Source organism: Falco cherrug, chromosome 11 (assembly GCF_023634085.1).
Source record: "Falco cherrug isolate bFalChe1 chromosome 11, bFalChe1.pri, whole genome shotgun sequence".
Classification (NCBI taxonomy): Eukaryota; Metazoa; Chordata; class Aves; order Falconiformes; family Falconidae; genus Falco; species Falco cherrug.
In genome coordinates this window covers 16,542,515-16,570,134 of record NC_073707.1, presented here as the reverse complement: position 1 = coordinate 16,570,134, position 27,620 = coordinate 16,542,515, and the positions used below count along the sequence as shown (strand labels likewise).

The window sequence follows — 27,620 nt, the reverse complement described above, 5'->3', positions numbered from 1 at the left end:
TCTAAGGAGAACAGGAGTTTATTGAGTTCTACCTGTCTGAAAAGTGCTGGTGAGGAGTTGCCATTTCATGCTTTGTCTATATAGATAAGTCGAAAGATAAATTGTTGCAAAAATCAGCTCATTTGAAAACTGTTTCTCCAGAACTTCTTACCATTCCTAAGTGAACACAAATATGAATTTTTTTTACATTAAGCTAGTCCTTTTCATTTTCAGATGCAACATCTACACTTTTAAGTTCCCTCATGACCATTAAAATACTTTCAGGCAGTATTAATATACAGAGAAGCAATTAGTCATATCTTCAAGAACTCAGGTATCCCAACTCTAAAAGTGCATGATTTAAAATATTAGTAATTAAATACTTTGAAAGAACATTCTTATTCGGTATTAATGCATGCTATTATTACAGAAGTACCCACTGCATATTGTAGGAACAACAATTTTTCTTTTGGAGACAACAAAAAAGCATGCTGAATTCTATCAGATCAGTATAAATCTATTTTTAATGAGGTTCAAGACACGGTTCAACTCCCATTAAGAGCAGCTTCCTCCAACTGTGCACCAGTGTAACCTTGCACAGGTGTTAGTTAAAAAGGTTTTGCACTGATGTGGCTTAGACTGGCCTCAAACATTTTCAAAGCAGGGCATTAAGACTGAATCTTGAGTTTTAGTAATCATTCATCTGATTTATTTAAACAAAATATTAAAAACCACTGTAAGAATTGGGTGTAAAAACATGTTATGTAACAAATTTAGACCTAATTAGCAGAACACATGGGTATTTACACAAATCTTGATTTGCTGTGGTCTTCAATATTGAGAAGACATCAGAATGTGGCCCATGTGCTCAAAAACCACCACGACCAAAACAAACAAATACCCTGGGGATGAGTAATATAAACCCCATGTCAGCACAACTGCAGAACTTATGACCCAATATAATGGGTCAACTTGGTTTAATGTGAGGAGCAGTCTCAAATAAACCAGTCTGCTTGCAGTCATTTGAGGAACTTAACTCAAAATGGATTTTAAGTTCAGCTGCAAGTAATCCACTCCAAGTCATTAGGATACTTCTATAAAGCAGTTGATGACACCAGTTTTCTAAACGGATGATGAGGAAATACAAAGAAAATCCAAGATGAAAGAGAAGACGAAGAGATGAAACATGTTAAAATGATGCAACGAAACAGAGTGTATAAATTAAACAGGAATGTTTAATCCAGACAATCCTTTCTGGTTTTTCTTTTTTTTTAAACAGAGGTTCTTCAGGGATTTTTTTAATTGGAAAATGAAAGTCTATTCCCACAACAGTGAGGCCATTTTTTCAAGCAGCTCTGTCGTACAACTGTTACCAGGACCCTAAACAATTTAAATTGTTCTATATTGATATTTCTGAACTAAAAAGTTTTAAAATATTGTATAGATTTTATTTGTGCTCCACATATCGCAAGCGATTAACAACACAGATTCAATTCCTCAGCTAGAATACCAAACTCTATACCAAGTATTACATGTACACAATACTTGCACAGTGACAAGCACAAGAAAGTACTAGTTGAGCACTTACTTTCAGAAATCCATACCGACTCTTAAAATCCATTTCAATTCTCCCATGCCACCCAGTCTACAATTTCAGGCATCTTCACACAACCAGCCATCCACCCACCCGCTCCCATACACACAATTTACGTTGGAGGTGTTTACTCTTACAAAAAAGTCACTATGTCAATCAGGTACCATTTATTATTTATCCCTATAACTGTGTCAGCATTGAGATATGACAGTTAAACCAGTGTTAAATCAATACAATATTTACATAGCACAGCACATTAAGCTTGAGACACTCACTTGGGGGATAAAACCACATTTTAGAACAGGACAAAGGTCACCATTATTACGTGTTTGAAAACAGCTATTTACAGGTCCCTATGACATAACTATAGTCTGTACACTGTTCCAATGGGGCAGGCAGAAGCAGGATAGGCATTTATTTTGAGGGATTTTAAACATAGGATTTTGGAAGCATATTATTATGCTACCCTGAACGCCATAAACCACCTTTAACATTCTCCAAGGTGGTCTGATATCCTAGAATGGCATGTCCAGCTGATACAAAACAGACAACACAACGTTTACTTTGTGGAGAATTTTTTACTCCAGCTATTCAGTCATCTGAACTTTGAAGGCAATTCGTCCCAGAAACTTGTCACGGTCATCTTCATTTTTTAAATTAGGTGAGCCCAGGATCTTACACTCAATTGCTATTTCTTCTTTGGTACTGTTGGAGTTAATTGCTAGTTGAACAGCCACTAGAGGCTGTAAATAGTGAGCCTAGTAAACAGAAAGATGGGGAAAATATTTGAGAGACCAGAGTAAGTTAGCATTTAAATTAACATTTAATCTGTCAGAACAGTTAAGTAAAAAGCTAATTAAGAACCCAGCTTTTCAAAGCCCAATCTGACTCAAGACTTTTTTTTCCCAAGTTTGATAGTCTGGTATACACTCTTCATACTATTTCTTAACTAATACATTCAACAATTTATATCACAGACAGTATCTTCAATCCAATTCAATTATGACAACTTGAATTCTCTTGTAAAGCGCCTGTGAATTAAGTAGAAACTTTTTCATCACACACTGTTAAAGCAGCATTTCATCCAATATTCATAAAGTAATTTCTATAATTTATTTATATTTTTTGGTCAACACTGCTGACTGCCGATTAAGCAAAATTATTAATTTTCTTGGTAAAAATTCATGTAAGCCAGTGGACTAAATGTGACACTACAGTATTACACCTGGGTCCAATTTTTCTACAAACCTCTACCTGAAACAGCCTCTGAAATTATAGTCTGCCTTCCTATCCATTCCATTGTCTCCTCTACTGGTTTTGGGTTTGGGTTTATTTTTTTAATCTGCTATAGAACTATTTTAGCACAGTTGTGTTTTTTCGCCAAAAGCCTGACTTTACAAAAACTGGTAAACTAGCTTCCCTTCCAAACTATCTATCTCATTTACTTGTTTGGCAACAATCCATTCTAAAATGTGTTATCTGTTTGATAGCTTTACACAGAAATCTTTCCTTGCACATTCTCATAGTATCCTGGTCAATCATATTTGGTGGAACAATTACAATCCTTGACTCCATTCCCTATAATTAAAATAAAAATTTAAGATTGAATGCAGAATTCATTTATATTTTTTGTCAACCCAATATTGTTTCTCAAGTTCAATTCAATTAGGACAACTTGAATTCTCTTGTAAAGTGACTGTGAATTAAGTACAAACTTTTTTCATCACACACTGTTAAAGCAGCATTTCATCCAATATTCATAAATTAAATTCCATAATTTATTTATATTTTTCAGTCAACAATGCTGACTGCTAAGCAAAATTATTTATTTTCTCAATAAAAATTCATATAAGCCAGTGGACTAAATACAACACTACAGTATTACACAAGTTTAATTTTGTGTTAGATTCCCCCCCTCCATTAACTTGAGACTCCCTGACACATTTTTGTTATCTTTAAGCTATCTTCTCTACTTCTCTACCCAAGAAAGCACTACAGAATACTTAAACTCTCAATTACTAAGAAGGATGGCATGGAAACTGATGTGCTAAAATTTTAATTATGAAGTACCAGTAAGAAGTAGATTGAAGTAACTGCTTTCCTTGGATGGCGATTTTACTAGATCAGAAATTCTCCTGTGCTCCTATAAACCTCAAACTGCGAGGGGAAAATGCAGCTAGGCAAGGCACCCTGAAAAATTCTCTGGTTCTAAAGGTGATACCACACTTTAAATGCTAGCCGAGTTTTCTAAAAATTGGAAATAAAATTCCTGTGTTTCCTCACAGAAGACTTCTCATTGCCAAGATTTTTCAAATAGGTACACAAATTATTCTGAAGACAGACAATTCTGGAATGGACTTTTACTCAACGTAAAATTTGGGGGGAGGAGAGAAGAGAACCAGCATCCTCATTAAACACTACAGATCATCTGAAAAAGGTACAACATCCCCTAAGGTGATTTGGGCTGAGTAGCAAAAGGCAAATAACTATCTTGGAGCACAAAACTGTAAATGTTAGTATTTATAGCTCCTACCTTAGCACAAGAGCAACAAGATTAGTTGAATCCTCTTAACTCCTTTACAGAATAAAGTAATTCAACAATTCCACACTGATATAATATAAAAATTCTGTTGTATAGCCAAGAAATCAATCCAGTCTTGAGTCCTAGTCAAATACCCCAACCTCTTTACAATTCTTCTTACTGCCTTTTTCAGATACACTCATCTTATGAGAAATGAGCCTCACATAAGCAAGAATCCCTCAAACCACAGCCCCTATCCCACATGATAAAGTGAACATGATAGGACATTGAACCAAAAACTAAAATAAAAAAATAAATATTTTTCAAAAATTAAAGGTTTTTCTTAAGCACCTAAGTCAAACAAGGAATAGCATTGAGTTTTGCCTGATTTCATTACTCTCATGATCTTTCCTTGTGCATCATTACAGTGGCAAGACAGGGATTTTGTTAGGAAAATTCTTCATCCCATCTTTGGTACAAACTACCTCCTGACAATTCAAGGTCTATTGATGCTGTAACATGAAAGCAAATGCTGAAGAAAAACTAAGTCCTTCCTCATTAGGAAAAGCCATGTGAGGATAAAAAAAGGTTATGTGAACTGCTGCAAGTAAATATAGAGTATGCTGGAAAAATAATTGATAAAGGAATAATTTAGTACAAAAATAACTTCAGGAAAATTCAAACACTACTGTGGTATATTATGGATCTAATAGATTTATGTTTAAAAAGTACTTTTATCTTAAATGGTGAACAGTGAAGATGTTTATTAGACTAAATAACTGTCAATTAGAGGCAATATAATTTCGTATTAGATAGAAGGTATGGGTTTTCTATATGTTGTTATCACAAGTTGGTGCAAGAAAATAAAAAATAACTAAATTCAAGTTTGAAAATAAATTGGAATTTTAACTCTATGTATTCTGTGTCCATAAAGTAGTGAGCTTTCAGGATGTTTTAAAACATAAACATTCTTCAATTAAGTAAATAACATTTATGTCACAATATAATGAGGATAAATGGAGCAAGCATAGAAAAACAGATAAGAAAATTTAAAAAAAATAAAATCAATCTATCTGCTACCTTGAAGTGCTTCTTCATAGAACAGAGCAAATAGAAAACATGTGCACAGAGCCACAAAGAAATATAATCAGCAATACCACACTGAATTATAAACTTAATATCCTATACAGAAACCCCAGGGATCAACTATCAGAAACTGTATTGCAATCGAAAGAACCAGTCTACTTCTCCTGCCTTTCTCTTAATTCAAAAAGATTCCAAAAGATATCAGTGACCAAAAAGCATCAGATGCCTTTAACACTGCCAGCATACAGCCTCTTCCTCATTAGGACAATGCCCAGTTTATTTCCTTATGTCTGCTAAAGCATCTCTGTAACCCCATCAAGCACTGTACAATTTCTGCCTATCTAATATTCCTTACGAGTACCTCATTACAAAGTTCAAACCTCAGAATCAATCTGATATTAGTAGTAGTAAATGTAAACACAAACAAGACATTTACAAAATTAAGACCATCATTAAGGCATACTTACATGTAAGCTTTTCCCATAGTATGGAAAGTACATTAAGTCAATCAAGCCTTCAGGAGGAAAATAATTTATCTCAACCATGCCTTCCTCCTGTGATTGGAGATAGCAACAGAATTAAAAGTTAGCATCTGCTTACATAAAAATGAATAGAAAATTAGAATTACAACCCAATGATAAAGTGCAAGCTCCCTAAAAAAAGGCAACTGAGCCACAAACTCTTAGAATAACTTCCAAAATAGATTTTTTTTTTGGCAGTTACATGCTGCACACATCTGCTACAGTAAGGATTATTAACAGTAGTATTTAAATTAGTAATCAAGTCAAGACAGCTTGCCTTCATGTTTCCCTTATGAAAAGGGAAGGGGAGAAGAGGATATTCACTGCAATGAATAATTTAACAACAATCAAAAAGCCCACCATATATATGGTAAAATCCCACGTGTTTACAAGCAAGCCTGTATATTTTGGTGAAGCAAGAGCACATCCATATTTAAGTTAAAGATGAATTTCTGTTTAAAGCCAGGCTTTTAAGCCTATCAAATCTGGAACACTACAACCCTTCACAAAGAACCACAGCCCACTCCCTGCAGTGGTGTACTATTCCTAACATTTGTTCAGCCGGCCTTGGAATACAGGCGACCTAAAAGGAAACCCAGGTTTAAAATGGTGGTTACTAGAGTTTCTGTGTGTCAGCACCACCTTAGAGGAACAAACATGCCTTATCACTAGACTGTCCCTCATAATCCGAAATCTTGTAATAAGAAGCAGCTACCTACAAAGTTGCTGCCTAATTTCTGACTAGGAGCCACCCAATCTGTAAGATATACAAAATAGGAATATATGATTGAGCTGTCCCAGACAGGCTATCAGCACAGCCGTACACAGACACAACTCCCTGTATACAATATTCCTCAGGACTGTGTGTGCTGGCAGGATGTCAAACTACCGCAAGTTCAAACCACTAGGAAATGCCCACATCTAATGCGACTTTCTATAATAAGGTAAGCACATTTCCGTGATAAAGGGAAATGCCACTAAAACACACACCCAACCCCACTGCTAAATGTATCTTGGGAACATCGCTGCTTGTTCCGTGTAATTCACAAGTTCAAAGTGTGTTAGTAACTTTCATTGTTTTTTTCTACACTACCATATACAACAGCTGCAATTTTAAAAGGATACACTACACAGTTCAGAAGAGGAGTGCAGTAATAGAACTAAGCAAAAGAGGAACAAAAAGATCAAAAAACAGTAGAGAGTAAAACTACAGCTTAAGAATACCTTCTCCTCACCTCCTCAAAAGAACATACAGCATGTTGTTTAGGATATGGCCACATTCTCGTCCCTTTGCAATTCCTCAATACATATTTATCAAGTATTTTGGACCTTAAGCTAGGAAATATAATTACTAAGTAGAAATGTGTTGCTTTTCACCATTATTTTATTTAAAGCTCATGCAGCTGAAAATACCCACTTTTCAAATACATTCCTGAAATAATGGTTAAAAAAGTCAGAATACAGAGTAACATAAGAAAGATAAATAGGAGTAGAGCTTTCTGGAGCAGCTCAACATAAGGCACGCATGCAGTCATAAATATATATGCGTTAGGCTATCTATGCAATAGCAAGAGGTTCTGGGACATGCAACTGCGTGTCTCATGCAACTGCTGTGGGGTTTGGGGTTCTCTTAATCATTTAATCCTAATTAATACCTCTACACAATTTTAAAAAAACAAAACCAACTGCTAAACAAGCTGCATTTGCTGAAAAGCTTCAAGAAACAGTCCATTAATGAATGTCACTTTTTCTGCTTACCATTTACAATTTCCACAAAAGAACTGCAGGCAGTCAGCAAATCTAAGAGTCAGACCAGTTACCTGTACGGATAGACTTCCACCTCACTTACTGGGTGTTTATTAAGACTGCGTCTTAGAAAGAATAGTTTTGCAGATGTTAAAATAATGTACAATGACCCAAGGAAAGAACTTGGGCAAGAATGGTCTGTAACCATTTGAGAAGAACAAAGGGTATCATTGCACAAGATAAAGAGCAATATCCATTAGTAGAAACTGTAAAATATCTAAGATTTCTGTCAAAAAAAAAGCAAGGTAACTCAGATGCTGAGTATGCTGACAACAGCAAGGCACAGTGTCATTCATTCTGCCATTCTTCAGTCTTGTAAACTAGAAAGTGATACTGAATGCAAAGTCAAGATACCATAGGAAAAATGCAGGGAGAAAAAGAAGAACTGTCTCACAGGAGAATGCTTGAAGAACACAAATGATGTTTCAGGTGGCAAAGACTGGCAGGATGCGCTGACAGAAGCTGTTAACCTTATTTTGTATTTGAGAGATCTGGCCCCTTCATTAAAAAAAAAAAAATAATCCATTCAAAAGTCAGATTGTGTTAAGTCTGGGCAGACACTTGGACAAACTGCTCTCAATATATGTAAAACTAACTATAAAGAACAAGAAATACTTAAAAACACAGATGAAGGGGAAAGAAAAATTCATAAACAACAAATCTACAGGTTGAAAAAAAGTCTTCTCAAAAAGAACGTGATAGTAGGATTTCCAGTCTGCTCAATTAATCCATCTTTGTCACTCAGATATTAAAATAAATTTAAAATCACTAGTAAATTGCATTTGCGCTATGAACTGCACAAATATGTTTCTATTAAGCTAATACCCAGAACGGGGTTTATTTTCAGAAATGCGTGTCATCTGGATTAAACTTGGGAGTACACCCTGAAATTCTTTTAATCCACATTTGCTGACAGCAACAAGGAAGGAAATAAAAACCCAACACCCAACACACCGCAACAGAGTGCATCGGTTACCCCAACACACCGCAACAGAGTGCATCGGTTACTTAAGGACTAGGTGAACATCCTGAATAAGAGAAACAATAGAGAAGTACAGATGACCACTGCACTTCAGCTTCTGTTATGAGCCAGCATTTAGGGAACATTCAGATACAGTGGCATACAGAATGCAATTATAAATTCATTTTCAAAAATGCACAAAACCCTATTGGCTATCCTTTTCCATCTCTGCAGGATGGAGTCAATGAAACTCCATCTCATTGATGAGACTCATCTCACTGACCATCAATCAAGAGGGTCACAATTCACATTCTTGCACCAATAAGATCCAGACGAGCCACAAGGTATTATTTTGAGGTAAGCATTCACCTTACCCACTACATAAGAGGAAGAGACCATCACACAGCACTCCTACCCTAAAGACTCACAGAAATAAAACTGGAACTGGAAACAAGGCCTCATAAGCTGATGTGAAGAACAGCGTAATCCCTGAAGCTTAGGGTTTCAATAAGCAAGGGGCATGGCAGAAAGAAGGACCTCTGTAAAAATGAAGCATAGGCAAAGGAGAAAATGAAAGTTGTTGATGCAGCTTTCTATGTGGTCTACAGAGAAGGCTGAATTGTAACCAATACTTAAGCTTTCATAAGCAGGTAAATTGCGATGAGTTAAAGTGAGAATAAGATAAAACAGATGCAAATTGAAAAAGCCTGAGAAGTATCTTCCCTGGTAGTCACTAAAGAACTAATAAGATTAATAATCTTAGAATTTAAAAACACCACACTTGCATAGATCAGAGACATTCTAACTGGATACGGTAAAAGCATTACTTCATAATTAAAGAAAGCGAACACAAGAAAATACGTACCATAGCACACAATACAATTTATTTGCAAGTATCTCAAAGGGTAAAAAATATAGCAAAAAAAAGAAGTGTACCATGATTAACAAGTTGTTATTAAACTTGCTCTTTCGCTAATGAAATCAGCTAAGAGAGTAAGAAAAAGCATCATCTATGATTTGCTTAGCATCGTTTTTATCATCGTCTCATGCAGCATCCACATAAGAAAGCTGAAGAAATATAATAATCATAAAACAGGGCTACCATCAATATTTTATAAATCATTTGAACATTAGTTCTTGACACATCACAAGGAACTTCAGGTGGAAATGGACTGTCCTGGACTTTATTTAGTGTTTTCAAGAAAGACTTGTGAGATGTAAAAGTGCATTCGTTGATGGCACCAAGCTGTAAGTAGTTCAAAATACTTCAGAGAACTGGATCGCATTAAAATGACCAAGAAAAATTACAGAGAGAAGCCCAAAAACAGCAACATGAAATTCAAAGCACTGAACTTCAAGAAAGCACATCTACAAATACAGACTGGGAAATAACCAAAAGAAAGATCTAAATAGTAGAATGATTAAAGTAAAGACTCAGTGTACTACAAATGGCAAATTCACCCTGAGAGACATTATTACTTCCAGTGTGATGACAGAGGGAAAAATTCTGTCATTAACAATACCTCAGCTAGAGGCAAACTTCTGTCCAGTTTGGGATACCACATTACAAAAAACGATAAAGTAGAGAAGTCAAAGAAAAGTACTAGTAAAAGTAGAAGGAATTTAATTGCTTTCTTCTAAATAAACAAATAATTCCTCCAAAAGAACAATGTTTTTTAAGAACGGACACAAAGAATGAGTCTCAAATAAGAGAAGGAATCACCTTTACTTGCAACAGACTATCATGGAAAGATAAAACTTTCAAAGACTCCACAAAAAACAAGTATTAAAATGTATGCCTATCACAGGTATCTAGGATGAAGGCAGGAATACTTGTCTCATTAATTGCTGAAATTTCCCAGCCTACATTTTTATCAGGCACCTCAAGCTAAAAGCCATGACTCCCTTGCTCAAGCTACTAACTTACCAAGGCTTTCACTGCTCCCCAAGCAGTCTAGGAAAAATATGCAGAAGCCAAGAAAATTATTACAATTGCTACAAAACATTGTGTGTAAATCCACTGTTACACAACAAATATGCATAGATTAGCCACTATTTTAAGTAGTTTATACTTGATTTAAAGGCAACTTTTACTTGAACAGCAGTATTAGTTTCCACACTGTGTCTTACCCATCATTTATAAAATTGCCTAAAGGTGCACTTGCAGCATGGAGAAAAAAAAATGAAAATATAGGTTATGAAATGGGAAAACAAAAACACAACTCACAATAAATAAGTAAAATAAATAAGACCACAACTAACATGTATGCATTTCCCTCAACTCTAAAGCATGTCAGGTAGCTCAAATAGATCTAAGGATGAAAGAACATTAAAAAAAAGTGTTTCTCTAAGTACACTGAAGAAATTAAAGACACTGAAACTAAACTAGACATAGAGTAAGATGAAAACAAGAAAAAAGTACAAAGTCTAACAAGAAAGGAAGAGTGAAATAAATGTTTTGACACAGTATATTACTTCACTTCTCATCCTAATCACAAGAAAAATTAACCACACTTATTTCTTACATTCAGAACTGACCTTAGATGTACAGTGTATACGTGGTTCTCCTTCAGGCTTTAATCCAATTATCTAAAGGAGAGAAAGTTAAAATATTTATAGACTTTCTCCCCCTCTCCTGTTTTACAGACTGAATTTGAACTTTTCCCCCACTTAACATGACAGGGTTCATACAAGGACCAAATCCATCTAGTGTCATTTCATATGAAGCAAAATTTTAGACTAGGACTAAGATTTAAAGCATGGTTCAGTTAAAGCTCCAAGTTACAGCGGCCACAGAAAGGACTATTTCCTTATTTTACATTCAGCATGTAACATGAATGGCTCAAACCAGCTAGCAGTTCAGGTAAAGTATAACGTCACTGAAAAGTCAAATACTTACTCAGTAAAGTTTTCATCACCTTATACAGTTCAGGAGTTACAGAATGCATTACAGTCTAATTACATTTCCAGAGCACAGACATGAGGTAGAACACACTTTACCTGCACAGTGGTTTAGAATACATTACAGAGAGCAGGAAGCACAAAACCAAGGGGTTTAAGATATTTTGATGCAAGTAATCAAAGCCAATACTTGTAAGTATTAGAATGCTCAAAAAGCTCACTTCATTGTACTCTCTGAAACACATGAATTGCTAGATGTTTCAGCAAGTTACGCTATTCCAGAAATGCTAACATCTTGAGAAACAAGCTGAACATGTATTTTAGTCCTTTTCTACAATCATTTTTTGAACAGTGGTAGTTGGAGCACTTACATGAAGAACTAAAAAACAAGTAGACACTTACTCTGTTCATTTTCACAAGCACACAGGGAGTTCCTTTAGAATAGCCAAAAGTCTTATCTTCCTTTCCAGAGCATTGTCCAAGCTCAGAGAGGTTAAATCGACATGCCTTTTTAACAGCAACATCATTCTGATCAAAAATCCTTCCTGGCGTACAGTTTATGTTTTGGGATTGCTTTGAATCATCATAAGCTATAAAACAGAAATAGCTTGTAAATCAATGGTATAAAGCATGCAAGTAGCCAAAAACTGCAGAAGCCTATATAAACATTTTATAGTTGTTACTTGTCTAGGAGTTTTCTCAAAAGACTATTTGCAGAGCCCTATGTCTCTTATATCCATCTTAACAAACACTTTCAAAGCCTACCAAGAAGTGGCACTGTACCTGACAGAATAAAGAGTATTACAAAACAAACAATGCTATCCTGCTTTTCAAATCGTATCAATAATCACAAATTCATTAATTTCTGTACATAAACTAATTCTAAACCAAGCATGGATTCTAAACTAATAATGAATTAATAGATAAACAACCAAATTTTTACGTGGCAACTGAACTAGTTTTCCCTCTGCACATGTTTCTTTTATAAATGCACAGGAAAACCTCCAGTATTTCAGTGACTAATATTAAATTGCCTCTACATTTACATGAGGTAGCGTAGCTGATGTTACACTAACATGCCAAGTTGCTTCACAAGTACACAGTTCACATTGTCACAAACACTCACCTATTCACATTTAACATGTCTTGTGGCTTTGTTCCCCTCCCTTACACCCTGTCCCCAGCTAAGCATAAACAAAGTAAAATGGAAAAAGGGAAAGTTCATCCTCAATGCTAGAGTCCAAAACCCACTGAACTGCAGGAGAGGCAGCTAATCATGGAATGCAGCATTCCTCCCGGGAACCCTTGGCAGAGCTCTGAAAGAAAAACCTACCTATAGAAGCTTTTGGTAGGCACCAAAACTACGAATCCAGATAGATTCAAGTACAGCTTGTGTTAGCTAACAAAGCAACTCATGGACACAAGTGAGATCTTACAGCACGTCCTTGATTCTGACTTACCGCTTTCTGGGGGTTAAACTTAGCGATACTCAACATTGATTTCTGTATTACTAGTTTAAGTGTACATACAGGCACGTATATACAACAATGTGTGACTTAAACTAGTGATTTTGCCATCCTTCAGTCTTGTCCTGTTACCTTTTCTCCATGTTCTAAATTCAATGCTTTCATATTTCTGCCTGTAAATACTGCGTATCAGGGTGAAAATGAATAAACTGCAGTTAATTTAATCTTTGTGTGCCTCATTTTCTAAGCAGACAAACACTCAAGTTCTAAAGGATTCTCACTCAATTACCAAGCCATTTAGATGAAGTCAGATCAGTTAAGCCTTGATAAACTTTGCCTCCAAACACATGACCTATGTAATTTCACACTAAATTCTTTTGGCAATGTCATTTCTGCATCTGGTAGTATTTAAACAACCATGTCACCAAAATACCGGACTAGGATCCAAAACTCTCCTTTATGTACTCCACTATTCCTCTTGCTCAGGCTCCCTGTCAAATATAGGTACTGATATCTAACTTCTTCTGTAAATTATATACTTTAACAACACATGTTTAGAGTAAGCCTGAACTTGAATCAGTCTTCATTAGCAGTTGGTAACTACAAGCGAAAAAGGAAACTAATGTACTCAACAGTAAGACTCCTGAATTACTTGGGCAGTTGTAAATAACTTACGTACATTCAAGGAATTTTCTAAGCGTAGAAACATACTCTGAATATGACTGGCCGTCACTCTTGTTAAAGTAAAATTCCAGTGCAGTGTCTGGCTTTGGTGAAATCATAAGTCCTTAAAAAGAAAAAGCGCAAGTAAAGAACTAAACAATTTCTCTTCCCTACACCACTCTAACCTACTCAAAAATCACATCCATAAATTGGAAAATACCTATCTGTAAAGAAACATCGATGTTACCCCTAATATTCCACAGTACTGCAAGGTAGTTTGTGTTTAAAGCCAGTTATCAAAATCAACATTACATGAATTTATACTTAAATTCAGTCCAATGTACAACAGCAATTCACAAACCAAACCCAAGTGATTAGAAGTAGCAAAATCAGCAACTTAATCACTTTCAATCAAAGAGTTTTACTGATTCACTTCCCACTTCCCATATTCAGCAAATTAAACTTAAAAAAAATTGAAAGGATACCCAAAACCACACCCAGAAAACCTCCAGTTAAAGCGATGCTTCAGAGCTTTAGGCAATACAGAGTGAAGCTATGATTATATTAATCTCATAGAAACCCACAAGAAACAAAGTATTTTTAAAAACTTTATAATGCACAAAGATGGCTTGAAAGATTTCCCAATCGAAACAGACAAGCCAAGTTAGTTGTTAGTCCCTTCCCCTTTCTCCTCAAACAGAAAGTTTAGATGTCGTCTGTTTCACGGAGAATACAAGACGCTTTATGAAATCACTGCACACGCGCCACTCGAAGGGGGCATGCCTTAGTCAGGCTGTGGTCACTACCAACGCTCTCGCGCTGCCTCCCAGGCTGCTAGCAGGGGACAGTGGCACCCGGGGCTCCCCCACCACTGCAGTGGGGGCCTACGGTGGGCTTCTCCGTGCAGCTGCTGGCTGAGGACAGCGGAACGGGAACAGTCTACAGCCAGGGAGCCAGGATCGGCAGGAGACACAAGGACACAGATTACCGAATGCTGAAGTCCAGCTTTGTGTTGAAGGATGAAAAAGGCAGACAGTGACATGGAGTTTGGGCCCTTGAGAGAGGTGAAGAGTCCTTCTTCCCAGGATACGGGCAAAGAGAGGTACAGGGTTAAATCTTAAGGGTTTTTTTGCAGCAGGTGAAAGCAAAAGGCACACTCTCTGCCAATACATACAGCTCCTTACCACCAGGAGCTGTCACTAACACGCATACCTAACGCTAATATTATTCATCACAGCTTCAGTAGCAGATGAAATAGCACTACACCACCAGACACAGCAGAAGAGATTAAATCTGTTCAAAAAGGGGTGTACAATTGACTGCTTTATTCAATATTTATTGACCTCACACTACCTTACAGTAACTCTTATTTAATGTAAATAATCTGAACGGATAAAAACCCTGCCGTCGTGATTAACAGACGAGTGTCCATGCATCTGTCTCTTCAAGTATAGCTGAGAACTGACATTGCAGTTCCACAAAAGAAAAAAAACCTCAAACAACGACAAAAAAACAACCACCTATTTTTTATCAGATCAGTTTTCTTCTAAGTCAGACTATTAAAATGGTTCTATCAATGTCAAATTTGGCATCAGGGAAGAAGTTGCAATTACAGCAGCAACTAATTGTATCAGCTTAGGATAGCATGTAGTTTCCTATCCTTCGGCAAAACCAATTAAAACTACATTTCCAAATGAATAAAATTTAAGCCAGAAAACAAAACTCATTCTCCTAAAAAAAAAAAAACAAACAACCAAACAGATCTTCTTTATATAAAATAAACATTTAATAACATAAGACTACAGTGAGAAGATCAAGTCAGATAAGCTGTCTTAATGTTGGATTCTAAATACATTACTGTAGTTAATCAATCACAGTAAGCTTTTGGAAAGCATTTATAAAGTGCAATTAAGCAGCCCAGGTCTATAAGGTTTCACTTATAGAAATGACCAAGCTTTTCAGCTGGAGGCAGAAATTATTAGAAATACTTTAAATTGGGAAATAATAAAGATAGATACTAGAGATTTATCACAAACACCTTTTAGATTCTAAAAAAACCCAAATATTATTTAATGGTTTTTTACTCTACCCTTTTTGTAGAATTTCCAATAAATCATAAATCCTCCTTTCTGCATTAGCAGCAGTTAAATTATTTCCAGACAAGCCACAGCAAAATGCCTTAATGACTGACAATCCATATAAAACTACAAATACCATTTTTGACTGCAAATTACTGTGCACCATTACAGTCATCTTCTGGCCTCCACATTGAACTGGGATTCAACAAAACACAAGATAATTAGTAACAGGGCTGAAATATCACCAAAGGGGTTTTACACACTAAGGGGTTTGGGGGGACAAGAGATTGTAATTCTCTATAGAATTATACTGTAAATGAAGGACTTGGATGCTGTTTTTCAAAGTGAATACGACAATGTAACAAAACTGCTCACCAATGAATGAAACAGTAATTTAAAGAGATTCACGGCTTCAGGGGAAATTAAAAAAAAACAACCCTAAGAGGAAAGGACTGCTCCAATTCCAGCAGATCACAGTCTGCCTTGAGACTACTGGTGTAAGCTCTACAGAAAAAGCTATTTGAAGGACTGATGCAAGGACTGAGAGAGATGCAGGATTTGGGCTCTTCTAGAACAGAATTAGCAGCCTCCACACAGGATCACATCTAGGACTGTAACAGAGATTACATTATCCTACAATTCCAAGAGGGATTTAAAAAAAAAGTTTTTTAAATCATCTGGATTTGATTGATACTATTATATCCCAGTGTACAATGCAAGTCAAATATCAATTACAAAATAAATCAACTGTGAGATTTCCAAGTATGTTAAACACAAGAGTAAAACCTTTGACCTACGCCATCCAGGTTTTGTGTGTAGAATTTTTTTTTATAATTTAAAGTTTTACAGCCAGGAACATGACATGTTTCACTGCAAGTGAAAAATGACAGAGTTAAAGAGAAATATTAAAACAGAAATAAGCAATTTTATTAACTTATGAGTAATTAAAACATCATTAATAAAAAAATTAATTCAGAAATGTTAAAGAAATTCTTAAATTAAAAACTAATTGTGGCATACATACTTTTTCAAACAAACGTCCCTTATGACTTATTTCAAAACAAAGGAAAATTAATACCCTAAACTGCAAGAGGCATGAGAAAAAAAAGTCACTCAAGTCCAATCACAGCTCCCCACAGCCTCCGTCCACTACCAAGGTTCTGACTACCACAAAGGAGATGGGGAAAAATAGTCAACTAGTCCACCTTCTCTTTTTTTTAATCTTTTTTTCCCCCCTTTTTTCTTTTTTAAACTAAGGAGGTCTTTTTTAATGATTATTATTATTATTTCCAGCATTTAGCCCATTCTTAGCTTGAAAAAACAGTACAAAACCTCAATAATCCCTTATAAGAAGAGGACGCTTGTTGGAGAAGGCCTGAACACCACATCAAAACTAATTCTGTTCAGAATCCAGACACATTTATCACACCGGCCCAACTGCAACTTGCTCTCACAAAGGTTACTGTATCATCACAAGTGTTGAAGAAGCTGCAAGATGCTGGTTAATTTTAAGAGTTTAGAGTCCAAAAAAAGGAAAAGGTATTTTAAAAAATTATGTCATCTACCTTCTACCAAACTATTCATATTGCATAGACGTTTAGTTTTGTTGTGTTTTAGACATAAATTTTGTTTCTAAGCAAAATTATAAAATTGGAGATATCAAATTTTCAGGTGGCCCAATAATTTATATACATGCATATACAAATCAAATACACGTTCTCCAGAAAGAGTAAATAGCAAAAACTAACTTATAAAATAAATAAAAAAAAAAAGTAAAAAAAGTAGAGGAAAAAAAAAGGGGTGGGGGCTGGAGAAAAAAAAAGACAACCATCTTATTATTGACTTTATTTGTACCAGGGTTTTCAGGGGTTTTTTTCTGTCACTTATAGCTCCATGAACCCCGAAGTGGGGCTGGATGGGCATGTACACAAAGGAAGCAGTAGTCCCAGGAAACAGGACACCGCTTTCAGCTTACGTGGCAGCTACACGTAGTGTGCACTTAGCTTCACCATAAAACAGGACACACTCTCTTCAGCAGATCCCTAAATAATAGGTCAACAACCCCCGAAATCCACAGACACTCCATGTCAGTTGAAAGCTATCTAATTCTATAATGAAAACTCTGGAGATGCCTTCCTATCACAGCCCTTACACACTCTCGAGCAGATCACCCCCATAGTACAGCCTTCCTGTACTTTCTTCAACATATCAAATAGTAATCACAGCTGGCCTTCCATCTTATCCAAGAGAACTGGTTTATAGTATCTTTAAAGCAATTTGATTAAATTAAAATCCCGCTTTACAACTGCACACTGTGTGGATGTGCAGGTAAAATGGCAGTCTACATATGTAACAAATTCAACTGAGAAGAGCTTAGAGAAAAAAAACAGCAAAAGTTAGCACATACACACAAAAAGCTACTGACTGAATTTATGTTATAAACATATATAATTTGCCTCACAGCAAGTTTTATCTTTGAAATCTGTAAGTAATTTAATAATAATCACAGTTTCCCATAGGCAGTTCAGACTTCAAACAAACTCTCAAATGAAACTTAGCTGTTAAACCAGACAAAGGCTTATGAAAAAATAAATACACTTACCTGGACTAGAAATCCGGTCACGATATTTTGGTATATCACTGCTCAGTGTCTGAAGCATAACCCACATTGTGAATGTGAAGAGTGCTGCTAGGAAGCCATAAAATACCAGATAGAATAGTAAGATCAAACCTGTAAAGAAAAAACTAAAATTACTATTTTCATTTCAGCTAATTCCATTACCTATTTTGAAAATCAAAATGGGAAATAAGCAATACAACATCGGGTTTTGGTCACGCGTGTGTCCCCAGTCCCTTGCCACTCCCAATTGTAGTTATAAATCAATATGCCTCTAGAATACATATGTATTGCATAGTGAAGAATAATGCGTGCAAAACTATTTTCTTTATACTTTCTGGCTCTTAAAGTTTACAGGGTTTCTTAGCGTCTTCATTTTTAAGAGAAAAGCATTAAAAACCACTCTTGAGCTACACAGGAAAGCTGATAAAGCTGATGAAGCAGTCCATTAGAAAAAAAATAGTTTAAGGGAATCATATTTCTCTATCTGGAAAGGGGTTGTAGGGAAGATGAAAGAACTGAGTGAAAAGATAAAATTGTTACACTGGATCCAGAACAGGTAGGGATTGGTGCTTTAATAACGTAGTTGATATTTGAGAGAGCTCCACACAGAGCATTCATTCACACATACGTCCTGTTACAAGAGACTTCAGGTGAAAATGCTTTCTGCTGCATATTTTTGAAAAAAACCCAAGCCTTCTATTCAAACTTATCACAAGCCTTCACCCAACACATCCACCTGCTTTATCAATCTACCTCTGGGACTCCACAACGTTCCTGGAATTCACCAATTACACAGACATTACTAGCTTCAACTTGACAGTTGCTTAACGAAGAGCTCCTCAAAACCTGACGAAACAGCACCACGGCACCTCTCCATCACTTAGCTGCAACAAGTCTCTGAGTGAGAACACTACTTAGGGAAAGAGCTTGAAAACTTGCTATGATTAAGTGTTTGTATTCCCCCCCCCTCTTTTTTTCCTTGTGCATGCATAGACGTCCACTCTGGATACACAGATCAGTCCTTTACTGCAAAGACAAGGTAACAGCCAGACCAAAGTTACTATCTTACTTTTAGAGATAAGGACTCAGATCAGCTGCAGAGATTTTCAAAGAACCTTCTGCCCTTTTTCTCACATGCATAAACCCAATATCAAAGCCTTTTAAAATGTGGGGCAGCTCGATTATTTTAGTAACTAAGTTTTCAAACAACATTTTGTATTCTTGCATTATTTGGTTTTTGACCCTGATGGACCCATGTTAATGTCTCTCATTAAAGAAAAAAAAAAAAAACAGCATACTGTTTGCTACATTTCCTTGGGTTTGTTTCCAGAAGTTCTGAGAACATGTACTCATGATTACCATTAGATTATTTTTTAAAATCTTGTTTACCTAAGACAGTTCCCAACTAAAGATGAAACATATAAACTACATGGATGGAAGACTTACTAAAAGACATTTAGATTAAACAGATTTTTTTTTAAATTAATTGAGTATACAAAACTAACCTATAAAAAGAGCATGTTATCCTGTTTTTAAACTGAACACTTAAGACTGAAGGACATGTGCACAGACAACTGTCAAAAACAATGGGAGTTATACATATATTGAAGAATACAAATGCTTGCACAGGTACCAAAACCATACTAATTCAAAAACACAACCAAAGGATAACACAGATTCAATTTTTATAAAATATTCTACCTATAAGGCTGCCATCAGGAAGCCAAAGAGGTATAACTCAGGTCAAGAAAATCACATCAAAACAGTTATGCAATATTCTACCACTGACACTCGCTTATACGAGAGAATCAAGTGCTGTATTTTTCACCCTTCCACAGAAAAGAAAAAATTAAAAGCAAAAATGACTGTACTCCAGGGATATGTGCTGGAAGATGACAGAAGGAAGCCTAACCCCTGGCTCCTGTCCCAGAAAACTATGCCTGCATTTTGCACTGAAATATTTCCTAGTGTGCTACAGCCCCCAGTAATCCATGACTGCTGAAGATGCAAATATTCTATTTAATTCTCCTGAAAGAACTCAGTGTACATATATTAAAATAATGAGGTGGTTCCCAAATTATCTTTACCATAACACAAGCTCTCTAAAGCAACCAGCTGAATGTTAGTGGATTTTGGTTTGGTTTTAGTTTTCAATTTCACATGTTGAGAAAGTTACTTCTTAATCTGCAATAATCTGAAGTGACCAGTTGTTTAAAATACATGTGGGAACCACTGAGATGTAAAATACAATGCAATATATAGAAGTAGCAAAATACGTGAACACAAGAACAAACTCTGTAACAAACAAGACAGCTAGACAGCTATTATAAACTATTTCTAAGGCTATTTAGAAGCTGAAAAGCAAACAGTAGTAATAAAAACAAACAGTAAAAGTCCTAATCAACAAAAGCTATTACAGAAGTTGCATCTGTATTTGGCATACCAGCAATCTGCTTTATCTATAAGCTTACAACTGCTTTAACTGGATCCAAAACAGAACAATGATCTTCTGATTAACAGCCTATGTATTTTGGGTATCACGCACAAAAACAAACAGCCTTACAAAACCTTTGGTCAGCTCTCATTTTGATCCCTACAAGTTAATAAATTATTGAATACACTCTCATCAGACAATTCTAAACTCTAAGTATACTTTCCATCAACTGACCAAGACATTCATCAACCAGTTCCAATGCAACAGAAAAAAAGTTTGACGTGTAAGACAAGACAAGCACCTTCTGTGGCAATTAGCACAAAAGCAAGGAAGGCAGGGAAATCTTTTTCACAGAGCTATTTCAGAACGTACATGTATTTTTATTTCCAATAGATGATGTCTAACTTCACCAGGTAAAATACAAATTTTAAAAAAATCCCTGCCCACTTGTTTACTGCTGATGGGCATGCACTTCTAAGGAGACACGGCCCATAGCACCGCTTTGGGCCAATACCGTGACACCTGAATACTGGTCTTGGACCTCATTTTGAAGCACCCTGAAGAACGGACCCAAGCCTGCTGCAGCTCTCTTTGCTACCTCAGGCTCCCTTGAGGCAATGGTACCTAGCCACCCACCCAGCCTCTCTACTCCAGCAGGGAAGGGGGCTGCTGGGGTCCTCCTCCCCTGCCAAGAGCTGCAGCGGAGTAGAACTGCTACTGGGTAGCCCTCGTGCCCACAGAGGGAACATCAATACTGGGGAAAATGAGAAGGATCCCAATGTCTACAACACTGATTGACTCCGTGGTAAGACTGCAGTGTGAACAGTCACTGTTCACAGAGTCCTTGTCCCCCCCAGGAACGTCATAACTACCAGGGCTGCAGCAGTAACAAGGCCAGACAGTTTCTATTCAGAAGCCCTAAAATCCCACTAACCTCCCCCAGTCCAGGAAAGCATGTGCACACACACACACAGATTCCTCTAAATCTTTATTTTAATATAGCATGTAAATGCATTGCAGAACACTGACCACTGAACTGCCCCATTTATGCTACTTTGCCACATTAAAAAGGAAAAAAAACCAAAGAACAAAAAACCCCTCTGCAACTTCCAACAGCTCCAAACTGAGTAAGCTTCTCTTTGTGAGCCTATTAGCATTAATTATCCTAAGCTAATCACATTGAACAAGCCATAACCTGTCAAGAAGCTCTGCCAAAATAACTTCACATAACACCGGATTTCTTGTCAGGAAACAAGATGTACCCAAGTAACAGAAGCAAGCTATCCTCCACATTTACTCCAAGGAAAGTACAGCTACCACATCTAACATACAACTCAATTTAATTGTTGCAGAACATCTTGCTACACCAAACCCTTCGAGTCTCTCAGTCTTTGATACTAAAACAATCACACACGAAAAACTGTCATAACCAAAATTCTGCATTACAATTTACCTAGTTGGTTTGTTGGATTTTTTTTGGTGGGTTTTTTTGGTTTGTTTCTGTTTGGGTTTGGGTTTTTTTGTGGTGGTGGTGGTGGTTGTTCTGGTGGGTTTTTTTCTTTTTCTTTTTTTTCAGGCATCACAGTAACAAAAACCCTTCATACCCTAACCACATGGATAGGCAACAGTCAAATCTGGAAAACTGCTACTTTGGAACCAACATGTTGGAGCCATCGCTAGTTGGAGTTCATTTGCAGGGATCAAAACACTTCTCCACTATGAAAATTAGAATTTCTTATTCCAGTAAATGCAAGATATCACATACCTGGCCATCATTTCCTTGATGAATACAAACTTTACATGGTAAAAGTGACAAAAAGCATGTCAATCTGGCATAAACCAGACTGGCAGATCTACCTATATGTAATACATAGGTAGGTATATACAGATACCAATATAAACACTCTCGCACTCGCAACTGACATGGAAGAAACTATTCAACGCTACTTGCAAGAATGAAAATGAAATGCTGCCTTCATGGTTTGATGGATCCCATGCTGCATTAATCCTACCACATGCATGATCATGCTTCAGTATCTTTTAACTAGTGGGATTTAAATACCCAAAGTTATGTTACTAGTAGCTACCACCAATGCCAGCAACATTAAGAAGGGCTTTTGGTCCACCTGCAGATGGTGGATTTCCTTGCCTTAAACTAATGCAACTATACATATTAGATAGTCACTAATCATGTTTCAACTTTATTCCCTACACACCTGAGAATTACTGTTTTCCAAATTTTGAGGCTGGTGGGAGGAGTGAGAGGAGGAAAGAGGCAAGGAAGACTTCAGGAAGAAATAAAACTTTGGTCCTGTGTTAAGACTTTATTTCACAGTAAGACAGGGCTCCACATACAACATGGCTAAACACTTCAGGAGAATAAAAACTGTCAAGTGCAACACTTGCAAAGAAATCACAAAAGCCAGTGCTTGATGTCATGATTAAGCATTTACAACACAAAAATCCCCCAAGCTCCCACAATACCCTCACTGTACCACCACAGCTTACTGACATGTGCAACAAGAGAAGGCAAGCCTTCATTCTTCAGAGCAATTGGTGTCATGGAAAATAAAATATTCTCCTGATTTCTCAAATATTAATTTCTTATGATAGGCAGTATCATGGAAAAGTTTAGTAAGATTTTGACTGCAGTCATATTCCTGGCTGTGCAGGAATTTTTCCATGAACTGTCCATCTGTCACAACAGAAAGAGAGAGCACTGTGTCTCTCTCCAATTCACAACCTGGACGCGTAAGCGCTCCTACTGCAGTGGCAGACAGCGATGCCAGAATGTAACTAATAGTACACTACCTGTGAAGAAATCTATATCACAACAAAACACTGCTCAATAAACTTAACTTATAAACAACACAGAAGAACCAAGTCAGAAAAACAGTTAAAACTTTGACAGCACCTTATGTCCCAGCAAGAACTCAGTGAAGACAAAACAGAAGCAAAACTGGACCTTCTGTTACAGTGACTGACAAGACTGTACATCCACTGTCGTGGTGGTAAGCTTTCCTAAAAAGAAGGTGTTTAGTTTTGCTGGTGGGGTCTTTTGTGGGGTTTTGTTTGATGTGTTGTTTTATTTTATTTTCAAGCACATATTTGTGCACTGAAGGATACAGCTAAGCATTCAAAAGAATATTCAGTATCTCTGAATTTCTATGTACTTCAAGACAATGCCACCTCTACCCTGAACTCCTTGACACAACTAACTTTACAGCAAGGCTTAAACAGGCTTAACATGGCACCTAGTGTGACCATAAACCAACTATTGCTAGACTCTGTATTGCCTTCCCCCCCCCCCAATTTTTCTGTCACCTCACGTAAAAAGAGTTTACCGTCCATGTTGTCAGATTACATGCACATTTGATCGTGCAGTTAGCGTCCCATTACAATACTTTCATGATGACCTCACTCTGTTCTTGCTATGACTCTAGGCAGGCACAGCACCTTGCCATTACAGGCAGAGCCAGATGCTAATCTTCATTTTACTTACAAGGAAGGCCCCACATGGCAGTTTTCCAAGTTCTCCTTTCTTTGCCCTACCTGACTAAACCCCATGTGGAACCCCAGCACCAATCCTCCCCTTCCCATCATCTCCACAAGGACTCTCAGCACCCTCTATACTTTGTTGCTGAGAACACCACCCACTCATGTCATCAACAGTTCTTACCAGTATTTTCTGTCTCTTCAATATGACAAATGATTATAGCAGATAATAAAAATATGAGCGTTTTGGTAGGCGTTTTTTGGTTAGATTTGGATACTGCTTTGTGAAAGATTCAAACTGAATCATCCCTCAAGTCTGTAAAAAGTACAGTAAAAATCTCTCATTTTTAACAGCAAGAAACAGGTTTTTTACCAAACTGTAAAAGGCAAACTCTTTACCAAACTCTAAAAGGCAACATACCTCTGTTACATGACAAATTAGTATAGGAGCTGCATGTGTTTGATATTTTCAACAAATCCTGGTGTAGAAATGGCAGAGAAAGATGAGTACTCCAGTGCCATAGCACTCAGATTCACAGAGAATCACTGCCTTGCGGTTAATTTTCATGAGCCCCCAGGACTGTGTTAGACTAGGGCAAAATGCTAGGGCAAAATACTGTGAAAATTATTTAACAGTTTCTCCATTGCTTCTGTCTTATTTCTGTGAGGAAATTGTTTTGAGACAAGAGAAATATGCACAGAAGAATCAGAGCCAACTGAATTCTTATAATGCTGCCCCTGGAGACACCACAGCCCAGCCGACTGGCAACCAGAGCCCTCCTCTCCTACCTCCCTGCCTTTCAGAGGGTAGGCTGGCAATAGAAAAGGAACAACAGTCAGTGAGACTGCTCTAAGCTCGCATCAGTTTGGCCAGGGCAGAAGTGGGACCAAACCTCGCATATTCTTCTATGCCAACAGAGCCACTCAATTAGTGTTCTGCAATTAAAAAATAAAAACCAAACAGAAAGCCACACATCACCTCCCAGAATAGTCAAAGACTATCGTTTACTTTATACATATAATAAGCACAATATGTTAATCACAAAATACCAGGACAAATAAATGTGGGGACAATAATACACTGACAATTTATAGTGTTGCTGAACAAGTCACTTCTTTAATGTCCAGGCTAAGGAAAAGGTACATAGCATTAACCAGATACCAATCACCCAAACCATTTAAGAAAACTTATTACAGTAAGTAAAATTACTCAAACTACTATCTAAGCCTACACATACCTTCTCAATATGGAAAAACATCTTTTATCAAGGGAGCTGGCCGTGGAAACTCTATTACCAACTTAAGTCCTATCAATTTCGAGTGTTATCTATTGGCCTTGGACTAGCACAGACTAGTAACATTGTGACTTCTACTAGATAGCTTTAAACCCAGAAGGTTGTTTCAACTTCACTTTTTAAAAAAAGTTACAAGCTATTTCTAACGTGCCCACAGTCCTTGCGCTCGTCAGATTCACGACACAGATTTCTGCAATCCACACACCCATCCACCCAGCCCACACACTTGAGGAAACCTGCCCGTACAGAAAAGATCACTAGACGACAGCATAGTGGAAATTTCCTCTCCTTTGCTATTCAACTGGCAGAGCAGCTCGCAAGCTCTTATTTCCATCTGAATGGAGGAGAACTCATGTCAGTGCTAGGGCCCTCTCTTGATAGACAGGAGACATTGGCACCGCGAAGAAAGTGCACCCCATGCATGGTCTGCTTAAGGCTCCTCCTCAGTATTTCAACATTAGTATTCATTGAGATTGTGTCAAGGCCAAGGATGTATTGGCCTGTTCCTTCACGCCATGCTGAGATTCTTGTTGGTTTTGTAAGCACAACTATTAAGTATCCCAACTACATCCAAGTTTTGGGAGGAGACACGGCGTTTTCTGAAGTCAATAAATATGTCCCGTGAGGACTGAAGAAACATCCTAATATTAAGCATTTATACAACTGTTTAATATGAGAAAACATACTGAGAAAATCCAAATATTTTTATTGGAAGCAACGAGATTATGATAGCATGGTTTCCAGCTCAGAGGAAAGCAATGGGAAGACTACCTGAAAACAGGAAAACAAACACTGCCTTCACAAGCTTGACTTGAGAGCTCTCATTTAAAAGCTTCGCGTAAGAAAAATAAAGGGCCCGGAAGCCTTACGCTGGAATAAATTTAGCACAATGACGCACAACGGCACACAGCAATCGTTCTTTTGTGGGCCATCTGGAACCGGGGCTCGTAAACTTTTGGTTTGGCTTGTTTTTTTGGTGGGTTTTGGGTTGGTTTTTTTGCTTTCCCCCTCTGATCCGCAGCTACCGTCTAGAAGTACAAAGGCAACGGGCGCTCATTCATTCTGGGTTTCCTGCGGTGCTGGGGAGCGGGGGGGGGGGGCACGAAGCGGACGGGATACAGAGCTGCACCGATACGCACGAGGCTGCCACCGACGGGGGGCGATGGGCGCGGGGTGCGGGGGCGGCCCCACACCTCGGCGGCCCGTCAGAGCCGCACGGCGGCGGCCCCCGGAGCCCCCCCGCGGACCGGGCGGAGGAGGAGCCTGCGGGCCCGCTCTGCTGCATTTGCGTACTGAGGCGGGAGAGTGAGTCAGCTCGGGACGCGCTCCCAGAAACTCCTCTTCCTCCCCCGACCCCCACCTGCCCCGGGAGGCGCCCCCACGCCCCGCCGTCACGGCCGGCGCTATTTTTAGCCCGGCGGCGGTTGTAACGGTTACCGGGGCGCGCGCGCCGCGGCCTCGCGGGCCGCCTCACCTGGCAGCCGCGGTCCCGCGCCCCCGCCAGGGCCCCCCCCGCCGCTCCCGGGGCGCCTCACCGGCCCCCCCCCCCAGCCCAGGCCCGCGGCAGCCCTTACCCCAGCTCTTCGCCGTGCGCCCCAGGAACTCGCCGCTGTTGGGGTTGTAGACGAACTGCCGCCACTCGGCCATGCTCTGGCGGAAGGGCTTCTTCGTTTCCTTGGTCATGGCGAAGCGAGAAGCGGCTGCGTCGCGCACCCCGGCCGTCGCGCACCCCGGCGGCCGAGCCTCCCAGGCAGAGAAAGCCGCAGCGAGCGCCCGCTCCCAAGCGCTAAGTAACTGCCGCCGCGGCGCCCGGCGGGAGAGCGGGCGGGGGCCCAGTCACGCAGGGACCTTCCCTCTCCCTCCCCACCTCCGCGCCGAGGCGGGACTCGCCGCGGCACCGTTCCGCCCGCGCCAGCCAATCGCGGCCCGCCGCGCGCACGCCCCCTGGCGGCCAGCGGCACCGCGCCTGCGACGCGGAGGTCCGGGGGCGCGGCGGCACGCGGCCCGGCCTCGCGCCCGCTGCGGCGGTTGGGGCCGGTCCCGCTCCCCGCCGCGGGCGGGGGGGGGGGTGGGGTTGGCTCTGGCGCCTCGGCGCCGTTACTGAGGCGCACCGGGGCGGCTGCCGCCGGTATCGCCGTCACCGGAGAGACACACACACATACACGCTGAGCTGTGCCGCGGCGCTGAGCGCGGCTACCTG

General features: G+C 38.7%; 1 protein-coding gene across 2 annotated transcripts; it reads right to left on the bottom strand.

Moving 5' to 3' along the window:
• Positions 1-27,315, bottom strand: ATP1B3 (ATPase Na+/K+ transporting subunit beta 3). Of its 2 annotated transcripts, XM_055723441.1 has the most exons (8): positions 26,995-27,315; positions 18,179-18,307; positions 13,515-13,622; positions 11,772-11,959; positions 11,007-11,057; positions 10,396-10,422; positions 5,648-5,734; positions 1-2,331 (listed from the first exon to the last, which is right to left on the bottom strand). In XM_055723441.1, the coding sequence occupies exons 1-8, from the start codon at positions 27,101-27,103 to the stop codon at positions 2,161-2,163; spliced, it is 870 nt and encodes a 289-aa protein (XP_055579416.1). In that variant the 5' UTR covers positions 27,104-27,315; the 3' UTR covers positions 1-2,160. The 2 variants fall into 2 exon arrangements, with proteins under 2 accessions (XP_055579416.1, XP_055579417.1); XM_055723442.1 differs by lacking the exon at positions 10,396-10,422 and having other exon boundaries at positions 26,995-27,313.
• Between the last annotated feature and the right edge of the window lie 305 nt (positions 27,316-27,620).

What these genes read in the sequence shown, in the direction of transcription:
- ATP1B3 (XM_055723441.1), bottom strand. Translation starts at nt 27,103, where the DNA reads ATGACCAAGGAAACGAAGAAGCCCTTCCGCCAGAGCATGGCCGAGTGG. An exon ending in GCTTAGAAAATTCCTTGAAT is followed by an intron (nt 11,960 to 13,514) that starts GTACGTAAGTTA and finishes TCTGTTTTATAG; the next exon opens with CTTATGATGATTCAAAGCAA. An exon ending in ACTATGGGAAAAGCTTACAT is followed by an intron (nt 2,332 to 5,647) that starts GTAAGTATGCCT and finishes TCTGTTTACTAG; the next exon opens with GCTCACTATTTACAGCCTCT.